Below are 26,802 nucleotides of genomic sequence, written 5' to 3'. Positions count from 1 at the left end.
CTAATAAATCCACCTCCTGAGTCAGATTTTCCATTTCGAAATCACCTGACCTGACACACAACTATCAACTTAATTGCGACTGAATCAATTTAGAGGAGAAAGCCCTCTGGTGCTAAATAAAATGAGTCATTTAAAAATGGGAGCTGGCAACATCATGAAGGAAATGGTGAGGCTGTCACAGGTAGAGAGCTGAAGGCTTCGTAATCATGGAAGCCCATTTAATTTGACTCAATTTAGTGTAAGAGTTTGTACTTACACTTTAAAATGGTGTTTGATAAATTTTAATTTTTTTTTTTTTTTACCATTTTGCTGCATATTAACTTGTTTGGCTCATACAAAATATTTCTGTCTAAGCATGCCCTAAATTAAAGACCTACTTTGGAAGAAACCCATTTTTCACTTTTTATTTTCTGAAGAAAAATTAAGGATTAGATTTCCTCTTTCCTCGTTTGTTTCAGACTACTTCTGCTGCTAATTGTACTAGTTATGTTTGTTTCAATTTAGATTTTTACTTTTTAATATTATGTATGTATGTATATATGTATTCAAGTTTTTATTTAAATTCTAGTTAGTTAACATATGGTGTAATATTAGTTTCAGGAGTAGAATTTAGTGAGTCATCACTTCCATACCACACCCAGTGCTCATCACAAGTGCCCTCCTTAATACCCATCACCTGTTTATCTGGATTTTTACCTTCTTGACCTTTCACTGACCTTAACAAGTAAAGATCCTATGGTCAAATCCTTAATTCTCATACACTTGCAACTGTAAACTATAAATATGATAACAGAGAGCCCACATCCTTACCTCTGCATCTTCCAATTCAACATCTAAAAAGTCAAAATCCTTAAAAACGCCGAACTGTTGTTCACTGCTGTTATCTTCCACGGCTACTTCTTCCTCCTGAATTATGTCTTCTGTTGCAGAAATTAGGCTGGTCTGTTGGTCACCGACTTCCAAATCCTCATTAGAAGAAAATACAACCTGACACCCGGCCAAAAAAAGAAAAAAAAGCCACCATCAGCTTTGTCACTGCATCTGAGGCATTGGTGCCCGAGAAGCCACCAAAGCCTCATCAATGAACTCAGAGCTTTAATCTGGTTTTCATGCTAACGTCTAACTGGCTGAGTACTTAATTCCCATAACTGCCAGGTGCCAGAGACAAGTAATATCTTTTTCATTCTTAGTTAATGCTGTAAAGTAAGGCAAGTTAGAAAAGGCAAGCAAGGAGACAGAGTAATTTCCATTTCTTCATGGAACAACAGGATTTTTACACATGCCGTCATGATTACTCACTGATGGATTCTTTGGAAGGCCAGATTCTGGACCACAGAGGGAAAGCACATTCATTAGCTTTTCTCTTGTTCTTCGCTAAGGAAAACAAAATTCAAATGTTAGGATTGCCAATAAATAAGACAAAGTCTCAAGCTGTCATATATACAACAAAATTGACTCTTCGATAAATATTCACTTTTGGTGTTTTTTTGTTTTTTTTTTAATGTACCTGTGATAACTGTGGCCTTTTCCAACTAACAGGAACCAAGGCATTAGAATTAGAACCAGAAGAAGTGGAGGAAGTACTCCTAGTCACGGCAATAACTTTCGGTTTCCCGTTTCTCCCAGCGGCGCTATGCTGATCACCGTATTTATTTCCAATAATTGGTGTCTGCACAGAAACAAGAATGACAGTGTCTGACTCAGATATTTCAACATGAAAGGATTAGTAGTGTCTCTATGAGGACTTTTTTTTTTAATAAACAACCAAAAACAGTAAAAGGTGAAAGATTACTTAGCATGAAGTAGAGGTTACAAAAATCAAAGGTAATGTCTTTTTTTAATTTTTTAAAGTTTATTTATTTAAGTCATCTCCACACCCAACGTGGGTCTCAAAAATCATGGCCCCGAGACAAAGAGTTGCATGCTTCTCTGATTGATCCAGCCAGGCACCGCCTATGATGTCTTTTTAAAAATTTTTATTTTATAAAATATTGTATTTATTTACTTAGAACAAGTGAGAGACAGCGAGCATGAGCAGGGGGAGGCACAGAGGGAGAGGGAGAAGCAGACTCTCGGCTGAGCAGGGAGCCCGACACAGGGCTCCATCCCAGGACCCAGGGATCATGACTGAGCCGAAGGCAGATGCTTAACCAACTGAGCCACCCAGGTGCCCCTTGATGTCTTTTTTTTTTTTTTTTAAATCAGGAGACTTCATTTTATTGAAAATGACTCTCTGAGAAGACTATCTGAGAACTTATTCCTATTTTAAATAGAGATCTGCTTTCTTTAAAAATCACCACCTCCACATCTCCCTCCATCATTATAGAATATATCCTCTTTGAAAGCTCAGAAAATATCAAAATGATTTTTTAAAAAAATCACCTGTAATCTTTTTTTTTTTTTTAAAGATTTTATTTATTTATTCGACAGAGATAGAGACAGCCAGCGAGAGAGGGAACACAAGCAGGGTGAGTGGGAGAGAAGAAGCAGGCTCATAGCGGAGGAGCCTGATGTGGGGCTCGATCCCACAACGCCGGGATCACGCCCTGAGCCGAAGGCAGGCGCTTAACCGCTGTGCCACCCAGGCGCCCCATCACCTGTAATATTATCACTCAGATTTAACAACTATTAACATTTTGGTGTTTTTTCCATGCGTATTGTTATATGTGCTTCAATAATGTGCTTTTGCAAATATTCAAGCTAAGCAACAACTCCGAAGAGGAAGCTATCTATGTAGCTTCTTACTACAAACTGGGTGTATAACATTTCAAATTTACATCAGTAAAAATTCTGTGATTATCGAAAACTCATTTATATTCATACTGGCTTTGTGAAGTGTCTTGAATTTACATTTGAAAATAATACTCAAGGTCATTTGCATGTCATACAAGTCCCTTTATGACGTGGTTCCTGCTTATCTCCCTGACATCAACTTCTGCCTGAACTTCACGCTCCAGCAAAAGTGAACTTGCTATTGTGTTCCAAACACAGTACGTTCTTATGGACCAGTAGTCTGGCACATGCTGCCCTCTTTGCATGGAATATTCACCAGCCAACCAAATCCATGATCATCTTGTAATGGGGACTCCAGACTTCCAAGGAGGCCTTCCCTGATACCACACACCTGAGTACTTCTACGTGGACACTTGCCAGGTGTTGGTGTTCTGTTTATGTGGCTGTCTTCCCTATTACATGTGAGCCCCCGGAGCCTGTGTGATTCATCTCTGCTCCTTCACTCTATCTCCACTGCCTACACATAGCAGGTACTTAGGAATTCTGGATGAGACGAATTGAAATTAAGCATATCAAGTGTTTTGAGAATTCTTCCCACCGCTTTAGACATGATAATTAGGAATAGGAAATCCTGGTTTCTCCATCATATCCTATGCTATGTACTCCGTGACAGAATTCTGGTATTAACTAAAAATTAGCAATAAACATAGTTTCATTCTATCTAAAAACATAACCCATAAAGCTCGGGATAAATTCTGATACCAAGGCTAAGCAGCAAAAAAAAATTTTTAATCTATGTGATCTTGATTGATACAAAAGTGATCAGATCTTCCATATTTATGGTTCTCAACTTCCTTACGGTACTTGTTCAGTAACTGCCTTCTCGAAAAATTCCTTCTTTGGCTTCTAAAAAATTATTTTAATGGCACCAAGGCCAATAAGAATGGGTTCAGGTGCTGGAAAAAAAAAATTGCAGGCTCCCAACAAGGGTCAAAAATTTTTATATGAGATTTGTGTTAAATATGTGACATAATCAAGGGCCAAGTTCCCTTCTGCACTGGGGCCCTGCGTCTCTCTTTAAAGTACTGGGCTTCTCAAGTCTTAGTTTATTTTGGTTTTATTTTTCCTTTCACAATTTTAATTGCCCGTTTATAAAACACTAAAGACCTTACATTGTTACTTCCACCCACGTTTTCCTCTAAAACTTCAGATCTTAAAATCTAATTGCCTCCTAGGCCGCTCCACTGGTAGGAGTCTTAGTGTCAGAGTGAGTACACCCGGACTGACCTCGTCACCCTCCCCTTCCTGCTAGGATCTGCTCTCCTTGCCTTCTCATTCTCTCCGAAGGGTACCAACATTCATCTAGCTCTCAAAGCAACACTCCTTGATGCCTCTTCTCACTTAGTACCTCCTCTCCTTCCCATGAAATCCTACGACTTCCTTGGGTCTTTCTGAAAACCATCCTGACCCTCTTCATTTCCTCTGCAATTGCCGAAAGACAGTCCAACATTATCTTTCAATTATTCTAACAGATTCCTTATTGACTTCCCTCTCCTCCACTCTGGTCTATTTTTCCATCCTGTTGCCAGAAGAAACTTCCCAAAATGCAAATCCTACTATTTTCTCTCCAGTTAAAAATTCTTTAAGAGCTTCTACTGCTTCAAGATAAAACCATCTTGTTACGATGCATCCAAGATCCTTATGATCTTGCCCCTTCCTGTGCCTTCAGCTTCCTCTCCTATCCTACTCTACACCTCCATTCTCGACAGTCTGTGCTCAAGGCATATTAGAAGTTGGAAATTTCCAGAACACCATGCTTTCTCATACTTACAAGGCTTCATTCATACATGCTGTTTTTTCTTGCATTAATCTTCCCTCCCCAAACCCCCACACATGCCTGTCTAGGGTTACTTTATCTTTCGACACTCCGATCAGGATAGATGTACATGCTGTGTCTTCCTATAGCACTTCTAGCTGAATTCCAACCAAAGCACTTATCACAAGGTTTATTTACCCATTTCCCCAAGAGTCTGTAAGTTTCCCCTAAGGATAGGGCTTTTCCCCACCCCCACACCATTTTCACAGCACGTAGCACATTTCCTACTGAGTATGAGCTTAATCAACACTTGCTGAATGAGAGAATGAATAAACGAACAAATGAAAATTTCTCACAGAGCACCTTACCTCAGATATATCAAAATGAAAATCTAAGGTCTTCCCGGGCAACTCCTTAGAGACATTATTAAAAATCTTGGTGAAGGATATTTCAGGAGAACCTATATCTCCGACATAGGTCTTGGGTATGTCATTGGGTACGACAAGACTTGCAGAGCGAGACACCACCAGTTTTAATATGTTAAGGGCTTCCTTCCAATAAGGACTCTGGTTTAAAAAAATAACAGACATATAAAAGTTACAAACATATCTTTAGTTAAGAACAAAAATTTAGTGTACACTGTGAACAATGAAAATATTGTTTCTACAAAAACTTTTGTAAATCATTCAGTTTTACTTTAAGGTCCTTAACAGAGGGTCTGAGTTATGACAGGTAAGAAAATTATTTTTCTACTGTCAGATTTATGAGACATCATATAAACAATAATGCTACCAACTCAGAATGCCTTGCATTTCTCCCAATAAGTGCTTTGTAAATATTCATTTAGAAAGTCTAATATAGTAATCTCGCCGTGGTGGTAAACAGAGGGGTTGTATACATGTGAACTTTCTAGAGGAATGAAGTTATGGCTTCGAGACTCCAAACTTTAAATATTTTAAGTCTTGGAGACAATTTTTAATGCATATTTTCTTTTTCAGACATAAAGATATTTTTAAAAACTTAAAAAAATTTAGATTTTTCTTGATGACCCAAGCCCAAATCTGAATGGCAGTATTGGTATGACTCCTAATTTTGATTAACCATACAACTAAAGTGATGTTCTCTGTGGTTACTGAGTTGTAGAGGGTGAGTTATTTCCCCTACATATGTGGCTATGTCGCCCTCTGATTGGCCCATGGCGGTCATTTGAGTTATTGAGGTCTTTCAGTTATTTCTCTGCCTTTAGTTTTGTCTATTTCTACCAACATAATTTAAAAATGATTTACATCACCATGACAGATACTTACAGAGAAGAAGAAAAATCAATTTCTCTCTCTTTTTTTTTTCCCAGAGAGAATGTGTGTGTGCAAGTGGTTGGGGTGGGGGCAGAGGGAGAGAGAGAATCTCAAGCAGGCTCCACACCCAGGATGGAGCCCCACACAGAGCTTGTTCTCAGAGTCAGACACTTAACCAACTGAGTCACCCAGGTGCCCAAAGAAGAATCAATTTCTAATAAAGAATTTATAATATTTTTTAAACTATCTATTGAAAAGCACACACTGCAACAACTGCTTTGTTTTTTCTGACTTATGGTAACAAAATCCCATCTCAACCTTGTGTTCCACATACTGTGTCACAGCTGACCATTCTGAGGGGGAAAATGCCACTAAAACAACAACAAACAGCAAGTGAAAAATCTTTGGCAGAACTGAGTTATCCAATTTATTTAATAACATCTTGATAAGAGGACACCTAAAGCACAAAATATTTAATAATTATAAAAATGGCCACGTAGATATTGTGACATCTTATGCACATACATCATTGAAAAAAAAAAGGTAGTTTATATTTAACAAAGTTTTGACATTTTTTTTTTCTGACAGAAATAATTAGAAGCTCTGGATGTTGTAAAAAGTTAAAACTTCTTCAGGGATGTTTCCGTAAACTGTATTGGTAGTTGTAGTTGTGCTTGAAATATAAAAGATTATCAGGAGGAGTTCAATTCTGTGAAACGTTTAATGTTTGAATAAAGCCGAACTCACTAACTGTGATGACCCATCAGCTAAATATAACTTCAGTTCATACAGTATTTAAGAAATTTGGGTAAGTGCCTGGGTGGCTCAGTTGGTTGGGTGTCTCCCTTCAGCTCAGGTCATGATCCTGGAGTCCTGGGATCAAGAGTCGCATCAGGCTCCCTGCTCGGTGGGGAGTCTGCTTCTCCCCCCGGCCCTCCCCCATCTCATGTGTGCACGCTCTCTCTCTTCCTCTCTCTCATTCTCTCTCAAATAAATAGAATCTTAAAATGTTTTGGGTCAATATTTTGCATTTAGGAGATTTTAGAGAAAACCCCAAATTTCTAGCTTCTCTTCAAAAGTTGTAAGTTCTTGCCACACTGGATCTGTCCTCCAGCATGGCCACTTGGGAAACCTAAGTTGTGCTGTTCCTTTTAGATGGGGAATGTGCCATTCACTTAGTCAGAAATCTATGCCCTTTTATGATCACTTGCTTGCCCAGTGGACAAGTGAGCTTGTGGTTCTGAATATAAAAAAATGCATCTAAATTTTATAAATTAGTAGTTCAGTGTGGTACGTGTCTCTGTGGGAGATCCAGCAAATATTTAATGAGTTAACTTCTTTAAACCTTAAGAAGAAAAGAGAAATGTGCTCTAGAAGAAAATGTATAATTGTTATTTGGTGAAGCCTGAGTCATTGAGAGAGAAGACAGAGAAGATAAACGGGGTCACCAAAGAATCTTACATTTTTTGAACATTTGCACTCACTGACTTTCAAGGGAATATAAAACGAATCTGGATTACCTAACAGAATAATGGAAACCAACACAGTTTTATTACTTTCAGGTATGGGCCAAGACACAGACTCATTGCTAGCCAAGTATTTCCATTTGTAAATTTTGCTTTAGTGAATGCAAATATAACTGGAGTAGAAACAAAATATTAATCTGTTAAGGCTCTCAAAGAGTTTGTTCTCTGTGATAAATTGTATCCACAATAGTGATCTGTTTGCTCAGCAAGGCCTTTCTTAACAGATAATTCAAAGGTGAAATGCAGCACAGACCAGATTAACTTGTCATCATTTACATAAAACCAAGTTTGATTTTCTACTTTCTAAATATCTGGGCTCCTTTTATCAGACACAGAAGGCAAGTGTAAAACACAGACTCTACAAAGAGCTCTCTGTTTCTAAAAGTGATGTTTGTTCATTATGTAGAATCTGGTTAGTAACACAGAGGTGATGACAGCTGCCATCTATGTACACTCTTTCCAGTCATTACTGAAATGTATATTCATAGATGTAATGATTAATCAAAATTAGGAGTCATGCCAATCCTACTATTCAGATTTTGCTTTTTGTTACTTACATTAAGAACATTTTTTCCATGTTGTAAATATTCCTGGAAACATGACTTATGGACTAACTTCTTCCCTATCTTGGACCTTCCAAGTATTTATGATTACAAATTGTTTCGCAATGAATAAATCTATATATAAATTTTGTGGTCACTCACCTGTACATATTTGCCAATAATCTTTATGATCTCCAGATTAAATTGCTTGACTGGGGCAGCAGAGAGGTCAATGTGACTCAAAAGACTATAGATGATCTGTAGTAATGATTGCTGCATGCTGGACAGTCCTTTCTCTAACAGCTAAAATAATATTAAAAAGTATACTTTCATCAGGTTAAGGAAAACTCAATGTTTATACTTATGATGTTGGAAAACATAATAGATTTAATCTATGATTTTATGGTTAGATAATTAGAAATTCAGAGACAAATAATAAAGCTAAAAGATAATGTCTATTACTGTTACTCGTCCTTGGTTCAGAAAGGATCAATAATTACTTTTCATTTTAATCTTAGCTTTTTTCTTTCATTTCCTTAACTAATTTAAATTGACCACCATTTATTCTAGGTTAAGAAAAAAACCACTATACCACCATCACCAAAGAATAACTACCCCCAAACCATTCATACCAGGCACCTATTAGCTATGTGATCTTGGACAAGTTGCTTAAACTCTGAGCCAGGATTTTTTAAAAATAATAAAGTAATCATGAGGCGACTGGGTGATTCAGTTGGTTAAGCGTCTGCCTTCGCCTCAGGTCATGATCTCAGGGTCCTGGCATCGAGCCCCATATTAGGCTCCCTGCTCAGTGGGGGAGTCTGCTTCTCCCTCTGCCTCTGCCCCTCACCCCCGCTCATGCTCTCTCTCTCTCTCTCAAATAAATAAAATCTTAAAAAGAAAAAAGTAATCACACTATCTAAACTTCATATTGTTTGCAGGACAATTAAGTTAAATATATGTAGTTCTAAACACATGTAACTGGTTTCAGTATGTTGTAATAACTTCAGAATTAACAATAATAATAAAACAAGGGTAACATAGTACCGAGGGTAACATTTGGGGCAAACCATTCTCTCAACAGAGTGAAAACCAGTCACCATATGTGGTACACCCAGGCTGTCCTGTGCCAGTTCCAGACTCTGTGACCCCAGGATGGGGGAACCAGTGCTACCTTAGCGGGGAGCTGGGCGGCGGCACCAGTGTGAAGCTGGTCTAAGGAGCTTGACTTCAAAGCCAGTTAAGGAACAGGCTCAAGAAGTTAGCCTGGGTTTTATGTTGGCTCTTGTCCCAAAGGTTTAGGTGTAAGATAAACCTAGAGGCTTGCATTTATTCCGGTGAAGAAGCTGCTACGCAGAGAGTTCCCACTGTCAGCTCTATTTTTTTTTTTAAAGATTTTAAAATTTTTTATAAGTACTCTCTACACCCAACGTAGGGCTTGAACTCACAACCCTGAGATCAGGAGTTGCATGCTCCACTGACTGAGCCAGTGGAGACCCCCCCAACATCAGCTCTCCTAAATCTAAGGTTGATGGGAGCAAACCTATCAAAAGCAACACCTTAAAAATGCACACCAGTCCTAAAGCATTTTGTGAAAGTCAACATCAGTAACACAGCTAGCTCAAACAGCGTTATGAACAAAATTTAAAATGTTTATTGAGTTATGAATCATTTCTTTTAAGCTTATACAGTGTTTTAGGTTTAATTTTTAGAGGTCAATCTTTAAAAAGGAAGGCATCACTTTATTATAAGCTGACAAACATTTTTAGTGACTAGGAGTTTTTCCTTTTAAGAGTCTTTGTGGGTATCTATTCAATAATTTACTTTTTTAGGCATGAAGTTAGTTCCTCAACAAATAAATATTAACTTTCTACGCTGTTGTAGGGCTAGTGTTTTTATAATTCCATCTTTAGCCACCCAAATCTTATTTTAGATCAGGAAGCAAATGTATCATCAAAATAAGAACTTACCCAGCAGAAATGCCTTCGCATGCTGTATTATTCTAGAATGGATTTCAAACTCAAGAACTAATTTTTTTAGAAGCAAAAATTATAACAATTCTCTAGGATCAAGACCACTAGAAACCCATTTTTTATTTGAAATAAAGGTGAAAATTACATTATTCTGAATTTTATGTCACTTAAGGACAGTGAATGAGAAAATAAACACTGAAAATGAAAATGAAGAAAAAAAAAAGCCCTTTATACTCGAAAGTATACTTTATACTTTCTTTATACTTAAAAGGAATTACCCATATTTTCCTTTAACAAAGGGTGTTATCTAATATTCACTTTCAGAGACAATTTGAAGATTAGTATCAGTACTGCTTCTAGAAATAAGTCTACTTAAAAATAGTTAAAAAGTACTTTTTTTCTTTTGGTAGATTTACCTCTGCAAGATAAGTGACAAGATTAAATGTGGTATCTGAGAAGGAGTCATGTAGGTATCTGCACACGACGTTGATCCAGTTAGCACAGTCTCTAGAGTAGGCGTGTGCACTGTACAAGCTCATCATATGAGCCAGGTTGACGAGAGCTGGGCACTTCTCTTCCGCACAGACCTAGAACACATGGAAAATAATTCCACTCACCTAAGATAAAGACAATTCAAACTTTAAACTTGATTTTATATATATGCATTTATTCAATTATTTTGAGGTAGATGTTGAAGCTTTAAATGCATTTTATTTCAATACAGTAGAAAAGTCAAATAGAGAAAAAAAGCCCAAGAACTTCTTAAGAGAATAACTTAATGGGTAACATGGAAAGATGATTAACAGGTCGGGAACTTCCACGGGTGCTAAATAGCAGTTCTTTTGTCAGTCTGATGCTTTGTAAAGCGGCCTCTGGAAAAACCCATATGAGGTTTTGTGAATGCTGCGTTATCATTTGTAACTGTTTTGTAAAGAGTGTTGTTTTGTAAAATTGCTACATGGCTCGGGGAACAGTAACTGAACAGGCCGCCCTGCCAGGTGCAGAGATGCTATGCCAAGGGCAGAAATGCTTCTCAGAGTAGGGCAGTCGGGTGCAGAGACGCTCACATGCGTGACATAGTCAAAGGACTTCCTTGGAGCTCTGATAAAACGGAGTCCTGCCTCTCTAGGACGCAGGATGACACGGTGTACGTCAGCCTGAAGGATGGACCCCAAATCACCATGAGCTCCTAAGGTCCTTGGCCAGTAAGGTCACTTCGAAATGTACTGACTTCCTAGAGCGTGTTTGATCCAGTATTGTGGGACCTGATATCTGGGAGGGTCTTGCTGACCACGTGCACCTTGTCTGTTCCCTGAGTTGTTGGTGAGGGTTGTCCTTAGCCTGCTCCGGGCGTCACGTGGACAGCGCACAACTGGGAAGGGGACACACTAGTCTTTCATCCCTGCTGATCACAGGGCTAGCACTGAAATTTCATCTGGTTTCCCTTTTTTCCTTTTCCTCACTTATTCTACCATCTTACTGATGTTTTGTCTGTATTTTCCCAAACTGCCTAGAGCACTTAGTAAAGAAAATACCGTTGACCCCTGAAACAACACGGGGTTCAACCGTGAGGGACACTTATCTGCAGATTCTTTTCGATAAATACAGGATAGTAGTGGACGTGTATCTTCTCTTCCTTCTGATTTCTGTAGTAACATTTTCTTTGCTCTTACTTTATTGTAGAATACAGTACACGACACATGTAGTATGTAACATATGTGTGAACTGACCTGTTTACGTCATCGGTAGGGCTTACAGTCAACAGTAGGAGATTAGTAATTACGTTTAGGGAGAGTAAAAAGTCATATGCAGTCTTCAACAGTGTCGCCAACAGGTTGGCGCCCCTAACCCCTGTGTTGTTCAAGGTCAACTGCAGGATATTACCTTTTAAAATATATGTACTTTTCAACTTTCAGATGAATCTATTACTTTGATTCATCATGTGGACATTATCACTGGATAGGCCTGAAATAGGAGGGCAGGCAAGACTGCAGACGATTAGCAGTACCTTGGAAGTTATTTTATAAAACTGTTAAAAGCAGCTAGTTTCATGCATTACCTTTTTGCCCATAAAACAGGTGGTAGGGAGAAAAAAATTTTTTTTGCTGATGCTTATTCGTATTTCAAAACATAGTAATTAATCATGCAATTTTTAAAAAATCACATAATTTTATAATTTCACAACTTGTTATTTTTTAGGAATCATTTTAAAATTTAAAATAAGTTCTTTAAAATTTTAAAGTATTGTTTTCTGAAAAATAAATCATTCTTATAGAACTCTTATGTCCTTAAAAAATATTTTTTTAAAAACATGATTTTTAGAAACCTGTTGTTGAAGAGGAAGAAAATTCCTAGGAATAGATGTTGTGTAATTTTATAGTAAAGACAATGGCTTAGGTTTAATTTTGAAATTTTTGAATGACCAGGTTAAAGTACGACCCCAAAAGAGTATGTCTTATAAGCAAACATTTTTAGCATACTATTTTTGCCATAATGAATAGCTTAAAAGGACAATATTTGTCCTAAATGTTGCCTCACTTTGAAGTTCTGTGCTCTCCAAGGGCACAAACAGAACTAGGGATATTTGCATAATGAGGAAGCACATAATGGCAGAAAATTACTTTCAACAGTTTTAAGTGAGAGGATAATTAAGGAATCAATTTAATTCTTATCCTGCAGGTTGCTGAAAGCAGACAGAGGGAACCTTTGTGCCCTGCTCAACAGGAAGAAAACAGACTTAAAAACAATTTATGACTCATAAAAAGCCGTATTTGGTTTTTGAAAACAAAAAGGAGCTTCCCGTGCTCTGCCTTGGTCAAGCAGCGGAGGCTTGAGCCCCAGGGGCTTCTTCATCCTTTGGGCCGGGCTGGGCTCCCGTCCTGGGCCAGCACTCAGCAGGACGTTCAACAACAGTGTCTCCCGCCACCCTAAGTGCTCCCGCTTCCCTTATTAAAGGACTCGTGCTTTTTATGTCTTGAAATCCCAAAGTAAGCCAATATACGTCTTTCCCCTTTATATGTTCTTCCTTACCTCTCATGAAAAAAAAATACTTGTTTAAATTTTTCTAATGATAGGTCATTAGAATATTAAAATGAAAGATATTTTAATAAATTATATCACTTTTAGACCTCATTAAAGCAGATACATGTTGTTGGGTTTTCTTTTGGGCAATCGTTTTCAAAATTATGTTTCCACTAACTGTAATAACGGCTTTTCTTTTTAAATATGTGTGGTTTTTCAAACAATTATGTTAAAAATCTCTCCATGTCTAATTTATTTAGCGACTTAATCAGGGAGGGATTCAACAGCGTACTTTATTAAATATTAACTTGTCATTTATTAAATAGTATCTCTCAAGATAGCAAAAAGGATTCTACGTGTGTGGCTGTTAGCAGGATTCATGGGGCTCGCATAGCTCAGAGATCAGCACTTGCCCACGCTGGAATCCCGGCCCAGGAGAAGCGGGTGTTCTCTTTGGCTGTCTGCACGCTCGCCCTTTCCATTGACTGTTGTGCTACTTGTTAAATGACCCACGGCTTTTAAAAGGCTGCTCATATAAAAGCTCTTCCAGAGAATTTCACTTGCTTATTCCCTTCTGTTTGCAAACTGTTCTGAGTTTTCTCCCCCTGCTTTAGCTAGGTTATCTTCTTTCTACTGCCACTCACTCATCTCCCCCGGGGTCACCAACTTCCTGTTGTATGTACACGACTTGTAAATTTATAGAACGCCTTCTTGTAACTGTTTATATTTTCAGTCTGTAAAGGCTTTTTTTCCCAAGACTCAATAATTGACAGAAAAAAAAATTAAGAATTAAGTTTAAGCAGAAGGCAAGGTATCTGGGTGTTTTATTGTTTTTGAGAGGAAATTATTTAAAAACCATACTGTTTTTAAAAATTATGATTAAGAGCTCTAACACTTTCAAACAAATGTTAACAGATGATTTAAAAATCAGTACATTCCTGTTTCAGAAACATTCGGGAGGAAAGAAAATAAGGAAGAGAAAAGAATGAAGCCAGCAAAGAGAGATGAAGAGAATGTTAAAAGGGAAAAGGCCAAAGTAGGGAGAGAGAACTTTTGGAGTCACAGAATGTATTACGCCCTCTTCTTAGGGCCTTTGCACATGCAATTTCTCCTGCCTGGAAACCTAACCTCGCCCTGCTTCTTGTTTCCCATCCACGGATCTTATTTTGGTTATTCCTGTTCAGCCTTCAGTGTCTAGGCAGACTTTTGCTCTCTGTACCCCTGGAGTCCTGTCCTTTCATTGCACGCTTATCAGACTCTATGGCGATTGCCTACTTACTTGCTTGCACACCTACTGTAAGGCCCACAGGGGCAAGTGTTCTGTCTCCTTTGATTATCACTGCATTTCTGCCACCCAACCCAGTGCTCAGCAAATATTTAGTAGTACACAAATGAATGAATTGGAGACGGACAGAGAGGTAGAAGATAAAGTAGGGAAACAGAGCAGAAAAAGACTCAAGACTCGGAGGGTCATTACGCTAAACAAATAATTTTATTCACTGTGATTTCAACAGTGGTAACTTACATCATTACTGTAAAACTCCTTTATATGCAGGAAAAGAATTAAAATTTAGATGTGAAATTCACAGAGGAAGTGACAGTAAAAAGATTTAAGAGATTCCCCCCTTTAAGATAAACTCCAGAAAAATTTCCCTTTAGCATTATCTGTCAGCATAACATTTGCTTACCTTTGCTATTCGACTAGCTGTTTCTTTGCAAAACTGAGTTGGGCTGTCAAAATGCTGGATTAAGTGAGGCAATAAGCAAAGGATGTTAAGAGGAAAGCCTATCAAAAAAAAAAAAAGCAAACAATAACCAATTTTATTGCACATTATTTTAAAAACTAAAGGTTTTTTTTTAATGGTTCACAGAAACCATTTTCTTTTTATGTCTTGGAGCACATGATCTTCTATATTCTTTTTTTTTTTTGCTTTGACCAAGGAATTTAAGCTATCTCACATATTCAAACAAACAAACCAACCCATGACTACTTGTGGAAAAGCAGAAATTAGTAGACTTCCAAACAAATTAGTTTACATTTCACTACATTAAAAAGCAGAGTTGGTGCAATTCTATTAACATCACCTGACAGCTGGGAAGGATCCACCAGCGTGTGTTTGGAGACAGCAATGAGTTTACTGAGGAGGTGCACGGTCATTTCTTGTGTAGAGACTGAGGTAAAACCCTTAAGGAAGAGCTGCTGAAGGCCTGGAAAGTTATTCCACTTCAATTTGCTTTGTACATTTTCAATCTTCTCTCGACTCTCCGATTTATCCAAAGGCAAATGGATAAGCAGTTTGTTGAGAAGCCTGAGAGCCAGGAGGTATTCATATTCATAATCGGATTCTAATAAAGATGCTGCTATCCAAAAAATGGCGGCCATCAAGTTGGTAGGCTCAGTAGTGGACTGCACATCGTACATTCCCTTCTCTCTCAGAGAGGAAAGGCTTCTAGTCCTTGCTAAACTATTGCTATGGTTTATCCGTCCATCCATTATATCCAGTGTGTTACTCCGCCGCCGGTCACCTCTCCGGTCACCAATTAAACTTAATCTCAGAGAGTTACTTCTTGCATTACTGTTATATCCCAAGTAACTGCTACTATTAATGGGACTTGTGCTTAGATTGAGTTGTCCAGTGCTTTTCCTGTTAGCTGCATACTTATTTCCCATTATAGGATCATGGTATGAGGTTCTTTACAAAAAAAAAAAAAAAGAGAAAGAAAAGATAAATGCATATACAATCACATCTTTTGCTGTATTAATTTTACTCTTGAAAACACTGAAAAAACACTGTAACCAGGAAAAATTATGTTTGAGTCTGACTTTGCTTAATCAAATTTCAGTTCTTTCCTCCATGTTAAGGCAAAATGTACAACCATGTCTTTCCTACTGTGGCCAACCATTTCCCGTGAGCTGGAGGATGTTTGATTTTAAGTGAAAATTCTGTCACAGTTATCACCGGCAACTTTCAGCTCTAGGATTTAGTAAACATTATGTCCAAAGCAGACCTCATCTGTCATATTCCCAAACTTGATGGTACCCATGTCCTTATTTCCGTCAATGCACACTCTTCCCCCCCCCCAAAATCAAGCTCAAAAATTTATTTTTGATTTCTTCTTTTCCCTCACATCCAATTATCATTGATTTAAAAGTAATGACAGAATGCTGCCTATAGGTGCCAGCAGTATGCAAAGTGCTCGGAATACTGAAGTCTGTTGGGAGAGATGGAAATGTAAAAATTTATAGCTTGTTAATTACTGTTATTAAACTCTGAAGAAAACCCTGTGAGAACCCCCAAAATGGAATAATTCGCACCGCCCTCAGGGAGTAAATGCTTAGCCAGGTGGTGATATCTGAGATGGGTCTTGAAGGATAAGCCAATTCAGGATGTGCAAGGAAGAGAAAGTGGGAGGAGATGAGCAATTTGGGTCGGGAGGGGCCTGGCCTGCTGCGGGGCAATGAATGGGATGTTGGGGGTGGCAGGAATGGAGCTGGTCAGTGTCGCTGAGGCCCCGTCGTGCAGCAGGAAGATCTCTGACCAGGACCTTAGAAGAACAACATGCCACTTACAGCCTTGTTAAGACTTTTCACACGGCCTCCCTCTCGGAGGCTCCGGTTTCCACTGGCAATCCATCTGAATTGTTTGGTATTAATCTCACTACCAATATGAGAATAATATAATGTGAGTTATGCATACTTAGCTACTGGAGTTCTATGTACAAATCTACAGTTTGTCTGGCTTAAATTCTTACTGAGAAAGGGCAGAAAGAAGATCATAATGCTTCATGGTTTCAGCCAAAGTATCAATTGCAGATTCCAATGTGAGAAGAAGCTCAATCACGAATCCCTAGGGGGGGAAAAAAGAGCAGATTTTCATTAATTATGCTCTGGAAAAAAAAGAAATTGCAATGGACTTCCCGATGAGATTTAAAATTAGAACAAACTCAACATTAATATTACAAAATGATTAAACTCTTGAGCAACATGATCTTGCTGATTGATGAAAACTCATCAAACTAATGGTTACGATGGCACAATTCACCCAAAATTGCTCAGGCCAAAAATCGGAGTCATTTCTGTTTCTTTCTCTCACATCTAAATTAAACCCATCGGCAAGTCTTGAAAATATTACTTTTAAAATATATCCGAAATCTGAACCCCTCTCTATACTCCACAGCTTCCCTTAATCTAAACTGCCACCATTTCAGTGCCGGCCTTTACAATAAGCCTCTTGACTGACTCCTACTGCCCTCCTAAGGACTCTGCATAGACTCCGGAGTTTTCTAAATAGCCAATTATATGCATCACTTTCCTCTCAAAGCCTAGGAGTACTGTTTGCCATCAATTCAAAGTAAAAGCCCAACTCACACCAGGGTCTACCAGACCCTCACATAATCTGCACCTGCCGACATCAACCTCCTGACACTAGACACCGTCATCCAATACCCTAGCCATACTGGCTTGCTTCATGTTCCTCAAAGAAAGGCCCATTGCTTCTGCCTCAGGGCCTTTGCACTTGTTAGTCCTATTTCTCTGTCTGACATGTTCTTCCAGATTATCACAGGCCTCACTTCATTTACGTATGTGTTTAAAACTCACCTTCTCAGATGATCATATATAAAAACAACTCCCTCTCCCCTGCCACTCTTTAATCTGTTACTCTACCTGGTTATTTTCACAGCATTAATTACTAAATAAAATCATGTTACATATTATCGGTGAATTAGAGGCTTATTTCTCCAATAGAATGTGAGCTCCAGAATGCCAGGAACTTCCTCTTGTTCACTACTACATCCCCAGTGTCTAGAACAGTGTTAATAAAATCACTAGTCTGTTTAGACTTAAGTTCTCAACTGCATTATTTCACTTCATTTATCTTAAAAATTCAGCACTCTACATTTAAATTTAACATCCTATCTCTTTTACCTTGTAGTCATCCCAGGATAATATCTGAGAGAGAGAGAGAGTGTGTGTGTGTGAATGTAAAGCTTTCTCTGATAGGCACCAAATATTTGATTCAGTTAGTATGTTTTTAAATATCATTTGCAAAACTTTGTTTCATAATTCTTTGCCTGCCTGTCCGCATTTGACACCAATTCTCTGTAACCATTAGACCTGCTGCGCTCTGCTCTGTACTTGGCAAATAAGTCCTTGACAATGAGTAACTGCTCGATGGCTGCTGAAAGAAGTAAATGCAATACCTGTGCATCTTCCCCTGGGTCCCCTACAGTTTCTACAAGTCTGGAGAGAACATCAGAAAGTGTAGTTGCAGAAAGAGGCTGCTTTAGGGCCCTGAAAATCTGGAAGGATCTCCCAGCATAGTGTCGAGAAGAACAAGAAAGGGCTGTTTGCAGAGCCACTTCACTGAGGTGATGTTCCAAGTGCGTTCCTTCTGTGAAGACAAAGGACACAAGGGAGTGCTTCTCATGCCTGGAATGCAGCATTAGCATCAGAGATTAACCATTTTAAACCCAGTGCCCAGCACACTGCCTGGCAAACTGCACAGGCGCTCAGATTTTAGAAGTCAGTGCCTTTTCTGTTCATTAAACTCCATGTGCATTTTACTCTAACCTCCAGGAAAGAGATCTTTGAGAACAGGGTTTCTCAACCTCAGCACTGTCGCCACTGTGGCCGGACAAGTCTTGGTTGTGAAGGTGCCCTTGAGGTGTATTTGTTTAGCAGCAGGCTGGCCTCCCCACAACTGGATACCAATTGTAACCAGTTGTCCGTTGCCCCTCCCCCCCCGCCCCGCCCCGGGTGTGAACAAAAATGTCTCTGGACATTGCCACATGTCCTGAGGGTCAAAATCACCCCTGGTTGAGAACCAAGTGCTTCAACAGATACATTTTTACTGTAATTTTCAGAATGTGTTAATTTTAGATATAGAAGCCTGTGACAGTGTAAAACAGAATTCAAGTGTGTCATCTCCCCCTGTGTTTCTTTAATGTAATTGTTTCCTAACACATAACCGCATTGTAACTTTATGCCACCATATATGAAATGAAGAACCCCAGTATGCTGCAAGTGACTTTCTTATTTTTTAAGGAGTAACTAAATTCTTCTTAAACCAAAACAAATCTGTTTATCACAAATGAGTTAAAAAAGAAAACCTGTCTAGGGCCTCCTGGGTGGCTCAGTTGGTTAAGCGTCTGCCTTAACCCAGGGTCCTGGGATCCAGCCTTGAGCACCAGCCCCACCCCTGCCTCTGCCCCTCCCCCCGCGTGCGCCCTCTCTCTCTCTCTCAAATAAAATCTTAAGAAAAAAGAAAACCTGCCTCAAACTTTTTAATGTAGACATGTCAACTGTCAACTCTTCGCTATGCATTATCAGAAATTTTCACATCACATGAAAATATCTCATTGAAAGTAAGTATTATCTGAAATATTTAATAAAAGATACCTGAGCTTGACTGCTTAAAAACAGAAACCACATGTTTCAAAAATGTAGTTAACTGCTCAGCACTCTTTATGCTAGGATTCTTGGCAGAAACGTCCTCATGGTTCCAAAGGGGCCCTCTTTTTCTGAAAACAGAGAACAGACATAATTCCCTTGGTGTTAAACTTACATGAACAGTTTCACTCAGTCACCTAAAATGTGCTTTTCCCACTAGAAAGGACAGTAGTGGAAGAAATCAGATAGCATGCACAGAGTCTATGACTGTTGATGTACTTGAATGTGTAATGGTCTGTGTCAACTACAGGAAGATCCAGGTTACATGTAATTTCAGGCTTCCATCATTACAGTGAAATTCTCTCAGAGATGGGAGGAAAAGATGACCAGTTCTGCCAAGTGAGAGGACTACTGGTTACTGCGTCTGTGTTATAGGTCACAACATTCTAATGTGGACAGGCTAGACTGTATTTAGGTTGTAATGCAAAGAAAATAATTCAGTAGCTAAAAATACAGGGAACGTGTAAGACAGAACGGTTTCCTGTTGATTCATTCTTTAAAATATCTTTGCATTCTCAAGGCTGCCACTTTGGTTAGTAAGGGTCAAACTCCTCATGTCAGGCCCAAAGTGCCCTGAAAACCTTTTACGTGGTCACACAGCTACCAGTCCCCAACACCTTTAATTCCTCCTGTTCCTTGCCATGAGACTAATTGTTCTCAACATACTTAATTGTGCCTCCCACCCTTCCCATCCAGCTCAAGGATTTTCAATGACTTCTGTTTTCTGGAAAGATGAAAGATCTGTAGCCTGTGGCCTGGGCTTCCTGGCCCTCCACTGTGAATTCTCCCTACAAAGTTTTCTCATCTAGAAACACATCCCTCAGCATTACAGTCAGACTGGATTACTCACCATTTCCAAACACATTTTATTTCTCTTGCCCCTGATGATTCTGCTCGTGCTGTGGAACACCAACCCCCTTGTCCCCATCTATGTTTCCTCCTTACTTATGGTGCCTTGCAAGGAGTAGGCCCTAAATAAAAATCTGATGACTGACGAGAATGGAGCCAACGAAAGCAGAATATGTAGTCAGATAACACTGTATTTATTCTCTCTGGGCCACATGGTAGCCAGACGAGATTACAATCAATGGCAAACCAGAAATGAAACACAGGGTTCGCTTTACCACAGCCATGCTGCGGAAGGGTGAGAGCTGTAACGTTACCTTGAGGTAATGAATTCCATGAGGGTTTTGACTTTTCCATCCTGCTCTCCTGAGATGTCGACCTCATTGAGGATAGTGGTGTGCAGATGGGAAATGGCAGCGCTGTTATTTCCTAAGCTGATACTAGAAGAGGTAGAACTGGAGCTAAGCCCTGAGTCAGTCATGGGGGAGGGCTGGTAATCAGGTATAAAATCACTGACGCCCGCTGAAAGAGAAAGATGGCGGTGAATACCCGGACAGAAAAGGACCTCACGCGTTATTCAAAGAGTTAAACTCTCCTTCCTTACAGGTTCTATGGGACACATGTGGGAATCTGTTAGTACCAGCTGACACACACCCCACTCCGCCTGTGAGAGCCAATGGTGTCATCCACAGCTCACTATTCACACTCAACTAGTTGGTTTTACTGCGAATTCTGCTGCTGCCATCTGCTGAGCAAAGTTGAGAGTGGCACTCTCCTAATATTTTGGCAAGTTTGCGGCCTCAACAGGTGTGGAGTCCAGTGTTTCCACAACGTGAACTGATTTTTCTTATGGAAAGGGTTCTATACTTTCCGCTTCATTTTACTTGAAGAAAGATAATTTTCAAGTCTTTGTAATATTTATGTCAATTATTAAATTCTCTTACCGGTTATTACTAATGCCTAGCTTCACAAAATAGCAAAAGGAGCCTTAAACAACAAAAACAAACGACAGAATTTTAAATAAATATGCTTTAACATAAAAAAGGCATAAATTTTATTCTAATTGATCTTTTAATCACATTTTAAAAGGTGAAATATTTCCTAATTGTTTTCTTACTAACTACACAGTTCTAAGTAAACAACAGGTTTTTAGGGGTGCCTGGGTGGCTCAGCCGTTAAGGGTCTGCCTTCTGCTCAGGTCATGATCCTAGGGTCCTGGGATCCAGCCCTGCATCGGGCTCCCAGCTCGGCAGGAGGGAGGCCTGCTTCTCCCTCTCACACTCCCCTTGCTTGTGTTCCCTCTCTCGCTGTCTCTGTCAAATAAATAAAATCTTTAAAAAAAAAAAAACACCCCAAAACAACAACAACAACAAAACGGGTTTTTAACTAAGCAGACTTAACCCTGTATCTGACATTAAATGACTAGTAAAAATGTAATTTTATGTCATTTTTTAAAAACAATTATTTTCTAGATCATCTATTACTGACCTGATGACACAGACAAACGTATAAGTCAGGACTACCAGGAATGAAAAAAATATAACTTGCAAAGTAAAAAAATTCATACCAACAATGAATTAACTTTTATATTAAAGTCAATAATTTGGACCTCATTACTTCAAAATGTATAATTTGGAACTTACTAGACTTAAAAATGCATAACATTTTAAATACAGTAAATATAGGGGCACCCGAGTGGCTCAGTCAATTAAGCATCTGACTCTTGGTTTCGGCTCAAGTCACGATCTCGGTGTCGTGAGATCGAGCCCCACACTGGGCTCTGTGCTCAGTGTGGAGCGTGCTTGATATTCTCTCTCTGCCCCTGCTCCTGCTCACATGCGTGCTCTCTCTCTCTCAAATAAATAAATCTCTTTAAAACAAATACATACATACAGTAAATCTAATCAAGTGAATAAAAAACTTTAAATGTCTTTGTCCATTTTTCAGATCTTGAGAGTACAGGAATCCAACACAAGTTCAACATCTTTTTCATAACTGCTCAATCAGCTAAGCGCTTTCATGATCTTCAACTTCTAATGTTGAGAATTGAGAACTTCATATTTTTATGACCAAAGGCCCTTAAAAGGCAATACAGACTCAAACCCTCCAAGCTTAATTCCTTCTTTTACTAGTTAATAAATAATGTAAATGGCACTTAAACTAATGAAACGACATTTAAAAAAAAAGTATTTCAACTTTTATTTAGTTGACTTTCTCCACTGCAGATTTCAAATTAATGAAGCACGATTCCACTATCAATCAAATTGGGCATTTGGAGCAAATACCTGTGAAAGTGTAATCTAAGTGTGCAATCTGTTTGACTGTAAGCACCCTGGGCTCATTAAACTCCTTGTTCCTGAGAAGGACAGAAGCAACAGTGCGGATGTTACTGTTGGATCCCATTACTATTAGTAAGTGCAGAAGCAGGCGTTTACAATGCTCGTACACCTCAGGGTGGCAGTGGTCAAACCCTAGAAAGGACAGTAGAAAATATCATCAGTAAAGAGAAATAGTGAGCACTCTTGGTTCCTAACACATAAACAGAGATTACAGAAAATATTTTGTAGAAGATATATACTACACGAAAATATTTATTGGCCTGGAATTCTTATACCCTTTTACAATAGCCTATTGTCTTAGAGTAGCAGGGAGATTCAAGACAAGTTTTCAATGTGTTTTCTGTCTAAAATTCAGTAATTTATAAGAGATCATTACTCGGGGCGCCTGGGTGGCTCAGTCGGTTGAACGTCCGACTCTTAATTTTGGCTCAGGTCATGGTCTCAGGGTTGTGAGACTGAGTCCCACATCAGGCTCTGTGTGGGGCATGGAGCCTGTTTGGGATGCTCTCTCTCTCCCTCTGCCCCTCCCCACCCCCCTTGTTTCCCTCTCTTAGAAAGAAAAAAAAATATTACTCCGTTACGTAACACTTAATGTAAATGAATTTCATAAAGGCAAGCATATTTTGTGCTAGTGTATGACGGAAAGTCAGTAGAAGAAACGAATACATATATAGTAAGTGTGCAGATCAGGAAAACTTCGGAGATGATGACTACCTGGACCTGCTTCAGAAAGTCAATTCTATGAGCATGAAAAGTGCTGCTCATGTAATGAATCCCACATGTCTGTTACCGAGGGCCCAGTGGAGTTTCAGCTGTGATAATCAGACTGTCCAAAATCCCATTCTTTCATGAAACACTTAGAACCCATTTTAATTTTCATTTACACGGAAAGTTTCCAGTTTCAGAGGTAAATTAACTTTACTCTTGCTACAGCTACTGAATTTTTCCTGCTAGAGGCTAAGTGTATTTGTGAGCAGTGGACGGGCTGCAGGACAGGAATGGGAACGAGGACGAAGACCTGTCTGTGGTTAAGAGACAGGTGAGGACTAACTCCCTACTGGCCCATGAGAATCACTGTAAAAAGCATCATGGGAATGATATACAAAAAAACGATAATGGAAACAATGAAAAACAGACTGTCTTTAAATTATCACAGAAATATAATGTGACATTGAGTTAGAAGCAATGTTTATTACCTATAAAAATTGCATGAAGAAGAAGATGGAGGTAGCTTCCCCATTCCACCTTCACACTGTGATCAATGATCAGATCAGTCAAAAGGATCACGGCTATGTTACACCTGTGACGAATGAGAGTGCTATTAATGTTCTATCAGAGTAAACCTGGAGAAAACCTTATGCCAGTTACTTGAAGACTTTAATATTGTATTTTATGGAAAAATACAACTTCTCAAGAAAAAAAGAAGAAAAGAAATATAGCTGAAGAAACCATTGATAGTTTTAGAAAAAACATTACCTGCTAAGGGCTCCCCAAAGTCAAGGGTCATAATTTCTTCATCTTCGACCCTGACACCTAGCACACTGCTTGCCACATAGTAGGTGTTCAGTATGTGTTTGGTACATTAACAAATTTTGAAAGAATGCGTAACTTTTCTATTGTGATTTTGCTAAGTAGAATTCAGTTTAACAGAATTCAAAATAATAGTGCCTAGTACCATACAATATTTTTCAGATGTAGTAACTGGGTCCCAGAAAGGTCAAGTAACTATGCCAGACACCCAGAAAAGCAGCAGCAGAAGGAGATTTAATAATATTAATTGTAAACAGAATTCTGAGTTTGTAGATTTCTTGAACTCTCAACACATGGATCTCATTTGTTGCAGTATCAAAAGAAAGAAATTGCTTTTATTCCATGTTGTCAGATAGCATACAGAAAGCTGAAAGTGTTAAGCAGCAATTTGGCTCATATGAAATAGGAATGACACTGTAGTCCACCTGTGAAGAGGTAATCCAGGTGATGACGTTTCAGGCAAGTAATCCACCAGTGGTGACCAGCAGCCTCCAGCTGGTGGGAAGGGTAGTGGCTCTCCTTGATTATGCTCCATCACTTTCAGTCGCCAATTAGAATAAAGTGGCATTGAATCACCTATCAAAATAAAATGATCTCATTTTCTACACCATCTATTTTCTGCCGACATAAGCAAACTCTAGTAAGACACCAACTATTTATAGCATTGGAAAGTGATAAAAAAAAAATAACTTCCCACTCTTTTGACATAGGTTTGCTAGGAAGACCTGGGTACAAATATTATCAAGTCAAGCAAATCAGAGGGCGAAAGAGCTATCAATTCAGGTTCCATCGTTTATATTAAAGCAAAACTACATTCGCACTCCATTAGATTCCGAAATCGATGTCCAAGCCATGAAACCACATCATAGGTGAAGCTGCCTTGTAACAAGGGCCTTCTGGTTAGTTACTCCATTCTAAATTTCCTGAGATAGGGCCAACACAAACCCATCTTAAAAGGAAATCTGCTCTACCGCAGAGGGGCTGCAGGGTGCAGTAAAAAATGACATCAGGAAATGTGAATTCTGTGTGACATGGGTAAGTCACTTAACCTCTCTGGACCTCAGTTCCATCATGTGCAAAGTGAGGAGATTGGACCGTATCATCTTCAGGGTCCCTTCCCAGTCTGAAGGCTGGTGCTTCTATTCCACTCTACCTCAGTGTTAGAGTGAGACTTGGATAGACATTCACTTTGCAATTGCAAGGGAGAACTTTTCAGGAAAATGTGAATCCACAGAAAAAGAGCAAACCTGTTAAAAAAAGCAGGTTGTAGCCAGTGTCTATGATGCTTCTCAAGAACCAATTCTTACGTTCCTTTTGATTTATCTATAGGGAACCTGTGCTTTGAAAACAAATTTCCCCCATTCATGCTGCTTCTTAAAATCAGGACATTTCAGATTATGTTGGAACACCACCAGTGGCAGTTAAATACTCTTCTTAACAACAAGTTATCAGAAAAATAGATTCACTGACGTCACTATAATCAACAATACACCTCGCCATTTTAGTTATAAAAAAACATGTGGAATTTATTACTTTTTTCTTCTTCATAAGATCCTCCAGAGCTGCTACTGTATCGAGACTCTAGTCTGTGATGCTGACGATTTAAGTGACTGCTTAGTCCACCGTAGACGTCTAGGTGCACATAGCTACGGGAAGGATCGTGGTAGTTAGTCACAGTTCATGGCAAAGTGGCATTTGTACTTTCGGTTTCACTTTCTACGTTTAAAAAAGAACACAGTACATAAAATATTAACAAAAGCTTCCTAGGATATATCTTAATTTCCACCTTATAGTTCAAAAACTTAAGCTTTTAAGTCAATTTCTACCCGAAGACTTTTCTTAAATTGTTGTGGTAATAATGTTCTGGTGAAACCTAGCTTATAAACAACAGGCAGAGCGAACACATTTAGGAAAGTCTAAAAATGTAAACGACACAAACAGGGACTGAACATAATCTCTTCATCCATCAGAGCACATAAAAGAATCCAGCATGTCAGCATTCTGATGACGAAACAGTTAATGTGGAAAATTTCCAAAATGGAAATATATTTCTTCACTAGAATTTTGAAATACACATTCAATGAAATACATGCTGCAATGCAGAACTGGTCATTTATTCTGATGGTAATAGTATCTGTCAAACTGAAAGGCTAGTGAAGAACAGAGAAGTACTTACCTCTCTTCAATATTCTCTTTTATGGGCTTATTATCAGGATTGCCGTCTGTGGGAGCTACCATTGTATTGCTACTGGAAGTACTTCCTGCGGTCAAAATTAAAACAATCTCTGTGAACTTAAAGCCTGGGATAACTCAGTAAGAACAAAAGATTTCAAAATTACAGATGTTAAAACTCCACTAAAATAAAAGAGCAAGGTGATTTTTAAAAAGGAATGTACTCATAATGACCAAGAGGGAAAGGAGACAACAGCACCAAATTTTAGATGCTTGAAAACAAACAGACAAGAAGTAATTCAGCTTTGAGAAGGCTGAATCCTAAGCTGATAGTGGGGGGGAACCAAGAAGCTTCCACATCTGTATTGATGAACCTCCAAAAGACTCAGGAATTAGCACCACTAAGTACCTCTGCGAGTAGGGGCTGAAAGTGTTACTAAAATGGCAGGCTCGGTTGAAAATCTATTTTAGAGAGAGTTGGCCCCCAAGATCTGTGCCCCTCCCCCTTGTATCTGGGTGGCTGTCTCTACTTTCAGAAATCTTTTCTCTTTTCAAGTT

The 26,802-nt window shown here is 38.8% G+C and overlaps 1 protein-coding gene across 5 annotated transcripts in view; it reads right to left on the bottom strand.

Annotated features, from left to right (window-relative positions):
- FRYL (FRY like transcription coactivator) overlaps positions 1-26,802 on the bottom strand; it is a 214,058-nt gene that overhangs the window by 31,325 nt on the left and 155,931 nt on the right. For all 5 annotated transcript variants that reach the window (XM_034671839.1, XM_034671841.1, XM_034671837.1 and 2 more), the window contains 17 exons: positions 26,249-26,333; positions 25,606-25,718; positions 24,498-24,648; positions 23,739-23,842; positions 22,489-22,674; positions 20,521-20,725; positions 19,307-19,428; positions 18,109-18,299; positions 16,660-16,754; positions 14,992-15,599; positions 14,595-14,692; positions 10,302-10,472; positions 8,075-8,215; positions 4,918-5,115; positions 1,508-1,669; positions 1,300-1,374; positions 811-987 (listed from right to left, as the gene is read on the bottom strand). In XM_034671839.1, coding sequence (XP_034527730.1) covers positions 811-987; positions 1,300-1,374; positions 1,508-1,669; positions 4,918-5,115; positions 8,075-8,215; positions 10,302-10,472; positions 14,595-14,692; positions 14,992-15,599; positions 16,660-16,754; positions 18,109-18,299; positions 19,307-19,428; positions 20,521-20,725; positions 22,489-22,674; positions 23,739-23,842; positions 24,498-24,648; positions 25,606-25,718; positions 26,249-26,333 — 2,882 coding nt within the window. The remainder of the gene's footprint in view (positions 1-810; positions 988-1,299; positions 1,375-1,507; positions 1,670-4,917; positions 5,116-8,074; positions 8,216-10,301; positions 10,473-14,594; positions 14,693-14,991; positions 15,600-16,659; positions 16,755-18,108; positions 18,300-19,306; positions 19,429-20,520; positions 20,726-22,488; positions 22,675-23,738; positions 23,843-24,497; positions 24,649-25,605; positions 25,719-26,248; positions 26,334-26,802) is intronic.

This window comes from Ailuropoda melanoleuca, chromosome 11 (assembly GCF_002007445.2).
Source record: "Ailuropoda melanoleuca isolate Jingjing chromosome 11, ASM200744v2, whole genome shotgun sequence".
In the NCBI taxonomy this organism is placed as follows: domain Eukaryota; kingdom Metazoa; phylum Chordata; class Mammalia; order Carnivora; family Ursidae; genus Ailuropoda; species Ailuropoda melanoleuca.
Note: the sequence above shows the minus strand (reverse complement) of the source record. Positions and strands in the feature narration are given on the sequence as shown.